Below are 9046 nucleotides of genomic sequence, written 5' to 3' on the forward strand. Positions count from 1 at the left end.
GCAGCAGAGCCGCGTGCCGTCGTCGCTGAAGGGAGGACCAAATTGCGTCATCTGCGAGTTTGTGATGGAGAAGCTTGATGAGCTGATCGGCAACAACAAGTCTGAGGCAAGTTCCTGGCGTGGCGCGTTTTGTTTTAACCGTGGCGCGCGGTCTGTGCTCACGTGATGTCTGCACGGGTGTCGGTCGTGTGTCGCCGCTCCACTGCGTGTGCAGGTTTGCGGTGGGGCGAGTTCATTTCTGACGTGATGGAGAGGCCTCGGTTATATCAAGCTCGGCATCGAGTTAAACTCTTAGGTCGAAATCTGGCCTCATCTCTCGGTTGTACGTATATATGTGTTGAACTTTCGTACGGCACGTAGCCTAATCGTAGGTGCCAGAATTGTGAGCGGGTTTTAAAATGAAACTTACATTACCGTTACAATAATTGCGCATCTAACCGTATGTCCAGATTTTCCTCTTGTTTGCATCGATTTAAAAACATCCGATCTGTTCTCCTCGGGCGTACGCGTCTGTTAAACCATGCGAACCTTGAGTGCAACGTACTGCACGTATAACCGTGTAGATTGTGTTCATCTGTCCACCCTTCGCACCAGACATGGGTACTTGGTGTCCTTAACCTTTTTGTTGTTGCAACCGCTACGAGCGATGTAGTCTTTTACTTTTACGTAGCCACCGAGATCATAAGGTGTAAAACGCTTAATTACATCCAAAACCTCATTTGAAGCCCAAATCGACCAGGCCATTGGGCACTGCTATATAACGTTGCTGACTTGTCATTTTAAACCAATATTGCTGCAACGGGGCCCTTCTAAAGAATGGTCTTAATGCTGCTAGCCCCACTACAACTAACTTTCCTGGCATCTTCTGTAAGTCTCTGTGGTTCCTTACGGACAGTACCCTGCCGCACGGTAACAACCCGTTCCTCTAATGACGAACTATGGTGAGGTACCTCTTTCTTACTCGCCAAGATTGTGCAAATTGTTTCTGCTCTGAAAACAATAGCTCCTCTGCCAATGAGTAACCAAGTTCCTAACTCCATCCCTGGCCATCTTTGTTCTCCTACTCGGTCATGGCGCTACAAGCGTTTACGCGCCCAGTTCCACTGCATTCGCCCCAAAAAACAAAACGTGTGTGCGTATTATTTACGGTGGTATTTTTCCCGGTAGTCTGCTCCGATAACGTGCTAGCAGCGTTCCTGAAGAACACCGCGTTACGGAGAAATGGCGTTACAATAAATAATGTAGGGTATAGCACAGTCGGCAATAACACCGTCAGATGCGTATGCAGGCAGAACAGACTGAGGGATGCGAGTAGCATCTAGCAGCATCCCACCTTGTGATGCTGCACCGAGGAAGCCGTTCAACCGCTTATTCCTACTCGCGCGATTGTAGTTCCGTTCACTCGATCGCGTTCTATCCAGTTCGCAACCGCGTTTGGAAAAAAATGCGTTTCCCCAAATTACATTCACCACGGTCTGTATCCGATTTGCGTTGTGAAAACCACGCGTTGTAGGAGAACGGACTGCGTACGTGCAGAATTTTCGTTTGCGACGGCGACCATGCCCTTTAAATGTGCTTCTCCCCCCCCCCCCCCCCCCCCCCCCCCCGCAGGCAGAAATTGTCAAGGACCTGGAGCTGGTGTGCTCCCACCTGCCCAGCACCATCGGCGGCGAGTGCAAGGAATTTGTGGACACGTACGGGCGCGCCGCCATCGAGCTGCTGGTGCAGGAGCTGGACGCCGGAACCGTGTGCACCTTCCTCGGCCTCTGCAAGAGCGAGGCTCGGCGGCTGGCTCTGGCGAGAGGTACGCGGGGGGGCCCCCCGAGCGGCGTCGCAGCCGGCCGGCCGCTTGTTTCTCGCGAGCTTCGCGGTACCAATTTGTTGCGGGGCCGCCCCCCCGGTTAATGTCGCCGGGTGCGTTTTTAACCGTATGGTACTACGGAGCCACTGCAACGCGGCGGAACATTTAAGGTCGCGTAAGAGTGGGGGGCCATTGTACATCCAGTGTCGGTGTATCTGAATTTTTCCCAAGGTTTAAAAAAATTACACCGCAAATTTCACAAAATTGGGATTGCACCGTGCAACGTGGCTCGCTGCTCTGCTGTGAAACTACTGCAGACTGAAGCGGCGCTTTTGTGAGCACCCTGCACTCTAAGAATGGCATGAATATCAAATGTCTTTTCCCTTCCAGCTCCCCCGCCCCCCCCCCCCCCCTCACTAATTACCCTCCACGACCATGTTGGTAGTGGTTGTGTTAGAAGGTGATCTTTTTAAAAATATTTATCGTTTGAGAGGTGCCCGAGTGGCTTGTGGGTCGGAGCACCGAGTCAACCCTGCTGTGAGCTCTTTAGGTTCAACTCTGGAGTTTTTGTTTTAGTCACCTGTGATTGAACCGGTCATTCGCGTGTAGCGAGTTGATGGTCTCATTGTGGTCGCCCATGGACTGACCACACAAATCAAGCATCGCGTTAAATCTTTTTTTCACTTCATGTGTGGCAAGCTTGCATACTCCGGTAAATGGGCACACGTGTTTGACTGCCAGGCGACGAACATTTGTTTCCCACACGCGTTTGGTAACAAAAAGATTCCCTAGCCCCTGGTAATGTTGTAGCCTTTGGTGTTTGTGCATGAGTTGTAAGGAAGGGCCACCTCATCATTGTGGCCTTCCACTGTGACTCCCTTGTACTCTGGCCTCGCCCCGTGCCCCCCCCCCGCCCCACCACAGTGATGCCAGCAAAGCTGGACGGCGGCACCTTCTGCGAGGCGTGCAAGATGCTCGTCAGCTACTTGGACTCGATACTCGGGCAGAACGCCACCAAGGAGCAGATTGAGCAGGCGCTGGAGACGGTGTGCTCCTTCCTGCCCGACGCGTTTCAGCAGCAGGTAGCGGACGCGTGGTGTGGCTGTGAGACGTGGCGAGGCACGGGGCGTCATGGCGAACTCTACCCCCTCGCCCGCACTGCGCGTCCTCGGCAACACTCGTCCCGGCAGCCATGATTTAAAAATATATGTGTAATCGTCGCGCCCATTTACACAGCAAATCCTCGCAGGGGCTTCCTCCTCCGTCATTCTCGCCGTGGAGAGCAGTGGCGGGCGCGCGTTGCAAGTCGACATTATTCGCCCTATCGGCAAACACTGGTAACATCACCTGTGCGGCAATAATAGTAAATAAACGTCACGCGGATTAAAACAGGAGCAAACAAACGAGAAGCCCCCCCCCCTCCTATCCATCTGTGCGAAGCGTAAATCTGATAAGGGTCACGGATTAACGTCGACCAGTGCGGGCACGAAGAAAGGGAATGCACCAACGATGACGCACTCCCACAGGGTTGGACCGCAACGGATTGGAGGCTGTCACTGCTCAACACTCCGTGTCAATTTGCATCAAACAACAATAAAGCAATTTTTTTTGGTGATGCTTCCATTGACAGGTGGCCTTTATGTGCTATATTTGCTATGAAGGACCCATTGCCTGACCTATTGTGTGTGTGTATATATGTATTATTTTTCCATTCATGGCCACGGTTATTGATGAATGTAGGTTGAATAATTATCATAGTGTTGACACCGGGCACAATTTGATCTGTCAAACATTAATATGTTGTATCGTGTCTGTATGAAGGCAGGGGTGATCAGATGGCGAGGAGATGATGGTACAGTCCGATAAATGTGTGAATCCATCTGTAAATCTTTGTGTTATTTCCTTGCATGGCTAGTTTATATCTAGGTTATATACTTCCCCCCCAACCCACCACATTAAAAAGACACTCCTTTAAAAAATAAAATATCAGAATATCCGATGAGCTGTAAAGCTCTTTTTCACATACATCGAAATTAACCTAACATCCCAAAAGCAAAGCTTTGAGACCTGGGTAAGACCTTCGTAAATAATTGGAACAGCATTAAGCGCACAAGCCTCTTGTGGAGAACAGACAAACGGAGATATGCGCATTGAGACAGAAAGAGGGAACGCGTGGATTGGAGCGCATGGTCGTTTAAGACATTGTGCTGACGGTTAAGAAATGTAAGTAGAACATCACTTGGAAGGATTGCGGTGGCCGGTGATCGAGACTTAGCGAGGAATGGCAGCCGAAGGATGGAACGCACCTGGGAGGACATCTACCACGGACGCCTAGAGATGAAATCTTGCTCGTCTGCTGGTGCCGGGTGGATTGTTGCATCTGCCAGTCTTCTCAAGTCGGCCAAAGCATGGCACCTGGGTGTGTCCGGTGACCTGTCGCCGAGCCTTCGACAACTCACGTGGCCTCGGTGCACCTAGCCTGGCGCCATGGTGACATCACTGTCACTTAGTGGCGAATGGTGGCTGTTACACTACCGCGAGGATCGCGGTACCACAAAGGGCGGCAACAGCTTGACGGGGGGGGGGGGGGGGGAAGAGGCCTTCATCCAGCAGTGGATTGATCCTGGCCGACGTTGCGTGCGAACGCTACGGCGCCTGATGACGCGCCGCCCCTTTGCCTTCGTCGCGACCCCGGCCGGTGCCGTGGTGGTCTTGCCGTAACCACAACACGTGTGTCCCCTCCCTCCCTCCCCCCCTTGCGGCACAGTGCGACTCGCTCGTGGAGCAGTACGGGGAACTGCTGGTGCAGCTGCTGGAGCAAGCGCTGGACCCCGACTTCGTCTGTAACGTGAGCGCGACGACGTGCATATACACCAAACTCCACGCCACGTCTCGTCTCACAACACCACGTCACTTCACACCTACACCACGTCACGCCTGTCTCCCTGTCTGTAACGTGAGCGCGGCGACGTGCATACACACCAAACTCCACACCACGCCACGATGCGCCATGTCTCACCCACACCCCTTCACGTTTCGCCACGCCACGTTGCGTCGCACGACACCACTCCACACCATGCCACGCCTTGCTACGATGCTCTACTCCATGCCATGCCACACGCCCCGCCCACACCCTGCCATGTCACGCCACACTACGCCGCGTGCAACGCCACACTACTTCACGCCACTCTGCTGCCCCCTCCTGGCCATTATGAAATGTGTGTACGTTGCACTTCGTTTGCACCGTACGTTGCCAACCGTGCTTAATCGGAGGGAAGAGGGGGAAGGAATAACAAAATACACACAACAACAAGCAGTTCTGAAGAAATTGGTTTTCAATCTATTTAAAAGTGCATATAGCTTCGGCTGTTGCCCGCCCTCCACTTTTTTCGCGCGAGCGCTATGCAGACCAACATTTTGTCGGGACGTGTCGTGGGCTAACGGCAAATGTGGCGGCGAGCCCTCTGGCTCTGCCATCGTACCGGCATTCGTCCTCGATGTTGTAGCTCCACACCAAAGGTCTCTGCGTGCTGCCCCTGGAAAACGTCCGAAGCCTCTTTTTAAAAGAAGGGGCAAAGATTTGAACACAATTCAAATGTTCCGTTTTGGGCTCTCGCAGCTGCGCGCACCGATTCTTCGTGTCAAGGTTCTTGTTCGCTGGGTGTGGGGCTTGAAGTCCAAATTTGGTGACGAAACCGAGCCCTCCATTCTACAAACGGTTACCACTTGTGACCTGAAGGCAGTCGCCAACTAGAAGTGGACTGGAAAGTCATTGCGTTTCGCGAATCGCACTGCCAGTCCATCTGGTTTGGTCGTAAACAATAGCAATTGTGACCGCACACTGCAACATGTCTTTGACAACCACCCTATTCAGAGGGTGGTGTCATTTAATTTATGCTAATGAATGTTAATGTAACTTAAAATAATTCCGTTTGGCGCTCTGACAAACTTACAAACTCTCATTCTGTTTTGTGTAACTGGAAAATTGCCCGACTGTCACATGCTCATTGCTGAACATGATTACTCAGTCCGAGGACATGCAGGCCCACACGGTACATACTATTGGGTTTTTTTTCGGGTTTTGTAATTTTAAATTCCCAGTGGCTGAGGCACAGGTTCTCATTTTGAGGTTAATTGTTAATTTCCGAGGCTCCTAGAGCTGGTCTTGGGTAAAATGCGGATTATCGGAACTCTTTGGTAATACATGTGCTTAATTTACTTTCTCGCACTACACTGAGACATCAAGGCGTGCTTCGGCAAAAATTAACAAGTGCTGCCCTCTTCCCAGTCCGCAACTGTACGGGGGCGGGGGTGACCCATTGCAGTGCAGTTTAGATTAACTGGGTGAGAACTGGTGAGAACAGAAGAGACCAGGATTAGTGTCGCTTGCAGAGGTGACCTGGGTCACCAACATTACAAAAGCGACAAAGCAAACAGTTGGCAGCACATGAAACAAGCAAATCTAAATTGTAGCTCAACCGCGCGCGTGACAACTGCGCAAATATAATCCCTGCATTTAATTAAATACGTTTCCTGTAACAAAGTGTCTCTGTGGTGGGTGGTAGGTGCCAGCGATCTGGGTAGAGGGAGAGGCCGGTAATTAAAACGAGGCTAAACTATTTTTTTTTATTTTACCAGGCAAGTCCCACTGAGTGATATAGCTCTATTCGAAGCGACCTGGCCACAAATGACCACTCAACGAAGTGGCTTCTGTGACATTTTATAGCAGCAGCCAAATACTCGAACGCAAATTGGTTCTAAAATGTGGAGGGAACAGCCGGAGCACCAGGTGAAAAATCCACGCAACCATGGGGAGAGAGCACATGCAAACTCTAAATATACAGCAGTCGTCGGGATTCCGGATCTAACCCACAACCCCCTCTGTGTACCGGGCGAGGGATTTAACATCTCGCCCACCGCGTCTGTAACCACCGAGGTGCCCCGCTCCCTCGTGGCGTGGCCGCCCTGCGTGCGAGCAGAAGCTGGGAGCGTGCATCGCAGCGCGTCACGTGACCCCGCTGGGGCTGGAGGAGTGCACCTGGGGCCCGTCCTTCTGGTGCCAGAGCAAGGAGAACGCGCAGCGCTGCAGCGTGAGTTGCGGGGGAACGCGCACGCATGGAAAAAGCACAGACGAAGATTCTCCACCCTGTATAGCCTTAACAGACTGTTGGGGCAAGTTTTGTTAAGCAAGTTGCACCCTAATGAAGGCCGGCACGGTGGCACACGGAGGGGGTGGATGGCCAGCACCACGCCTGGCTGCTTTTGTCTGCCCAGTGGCGATGTTTACACACTGCACCAGGGTTTGAGGCTGCGAGCGGTTATCGAACTCGGGTTGTCGCGCAGCGCATTGCCCACTACACTACCGCTTCCCATCCGCGTGCGCGCGCACGCACGTGTGTGTAGTGTCCCCACCCCCACACAGTAACCGCTGCGTCGTGGCTGACCGTGTCTCACGTGTGTCCATTTTTTTTATCTGTTGCCAGGCGGAGGAGCACTGCAAGCGCCACGTGTGGAACTGAGCGACCGTCTGAACGAGACTGCCACCCTCGCCTCTCTGATCCCTCGCCCCCTGCTCCACACTCCACTCTGCATCCCCACAGTTCCACGCTCCCCCTCGGCATATCCCTCCATGCGCACCTCTCCGCCGCAAACCCGCCGCCGCCTCCTCGCACGCCATCCGCCTCACGCCCTGTCCCGCGGGTCCCTCCACGTACGCCCCCTCCGTGCACGTGAGGCCGTGCTCACCGCCACCTCCGCGTACACGCGAACCCCTCCACGTGTCCAGACTCGCTCCTCCGCCGTCATGTCTCCTGGGTGGAATGTGCTCCAACGTGAGCGCACGGGGCGCGTGAGGATGTGCTGCTGGGCGGTGTGGGTGTGTGGATGGCGTGCCTGATGCAGGTCTCGCGGGGGGCGGAGGGGGTGGGGGTGTGGGTTGGCTCACTGCTGCCAAAGCTAGGGGTACAGTGATCCCTGCCTGTCTGCAGCGGATTTCACAAACATCACTGGTTTTGCTTTTTTGGAGCAGTTTTTCTCCTCCCCAATTTCGTGTTTGATTTTTGCGGGTTTGATAATGAATTTGATTGCTTTACTGGGGGGTTCTAATCTTCAAATTTCTAACTTTGATTTTAGCGCGTTACTTATACCGGTCGGATACATTTTGGTGTAAAATTTTGCCGATTTGGAGAATGTACTTTGGCGTGGTTGGATTGTAGCTGCTTTCTTTTTTTGTATGTTCGAAACTATTTAACGTTTGAACGATTTTGAAAACCATTTTCTTGACTTGGGTAGTGGGGGCGGGGGGGGTTGATGTTTTTCTCCCTCTGCCTTCGATTCCGCTTGATGATGATGCATCATTTGATTTTCTGACCGAGAACACAGTTTGCTTTCTGCACAGCTCCTAACGGGATGGTGGGGGAGGGGGGGTGGGTGGAGGTCTGCAAAGGTCTGCACCGCAATCACTTCGGCCGAACTGCTCGGCACAACGGAGCCACATTTTCATTTCACCGCAAAGGAGCGTTCTGTTTGAAAAGTAGAACCTTGCGTTGGAGCGGCGATGGCCAAAAGTGTTTTGCGGCCCCCCTCCTCGCTTGTCCCCGGCGCCTACCAATCCTGATGACACCGTTTGCCCGCGTCCGAAATCGTCTCGTTGAATATATCAAAAAAAGGATAAGTACACTTTTGTTTCTGCACACAACCAATCGTCACCTGTCTCGCGCGCGCGTGAGTGAGCACGACGCTTGTGTGCAGGTTTTTAAAGGAATTAATTCGGCCCCTTCATGGCTTAGCAGGTGCCGTAGATTCTGGAACAATGACTAAATAAAGCCTGTAACGTGAAGTGCGGGAAGTGTTTTTTGTGTGTTTTGTGTGTGGGTGGTTGTGCAGAGCGGTAGTGTAGAGGTTAGCACGCTGTGCTACGAACCTGGCGACCCGGGTTCGATTCCCGCTCACGGCCAATACCAGTGGACGGGTATCGGAACCGGTCCTGGACCTCTCCTGGGTAAACTCCACCTCAACTGAGTACCTGGTGCAATGTGTAAAACATCGCCGCTAGGGAGACAAAGGCGGCCGGGCGTGGTGTTGGCCACCCCACCCCCCTCGTGTGCCGTGCCGGCCTTAATAGGTGCTCTCTAACAGCACTTGCCTCCCAACAGTCTGTTAAGGCTACACGGGGGAATCTGTGTTTTTGGTTGCTTGCGAGTGATGAATGTGAATCGTTTCCCTGTGGAGTCGAGAGGGGTGGGG

The 9046-nt window shown here is 52.9% G+C and overlaps 1 protein-coding gene across 3 annotated transcripts in view; it reads left to right on the forward strand.

The window, feature by feature from the left end:
- The window catches only part of PSAP (prosaposin), a 28103-nt gene extending 19464 nt beyond the window's left edge, over positions 1-8639 (forward strand). For 2 of the 3 annotated variants that reach the window (XM_076065580.1, XM_076065582.1), the window contains exons 9-14: positions 5-110; positions 1616-1804; positions 2726-2883; positions 4569-4649; positions 6781-6891; positions 7285-8639. In XM_076065580.1, the coding sequence (XP_075921695.1) occupies positions 5-110; positions 1616-1804; positions 2726-2883; positions 4569-4649; positions 6781-6891; positions 7285-7320 (681 nt within the window). In that variant the 3' untranslated portion in view covers positions 7321-8639. The remainder of the gene's footprint in view (positions 1-4; positions 111-1615; positions 1805-2725; positions 2884-4568; positions 4650-6780; positions 6892-7284) is intronic. The other variant, XM_076065581.1, reaches the window with a different exon arrangement.
- Positions 8640-9046: the final 407 nt, after the last annotated feature.

The sequence above is a fragment of the Petromyzon marinus genome, chromosome 8, assembly GCF_048934315.1.
Source record: "Petromyzon marinus isolate PM22_M1 ecotype Great Lakes invasive population chromosome 8, UKy_Petmar_22M1.pri1.0, whole genome shotgun sequence".
NCBI lineage: Eukaryota > Metazoa > Chordata > Hyperoartia > Petromyzontiformes > Petromyzontidae > Petromyzon > Petromyzon marinus.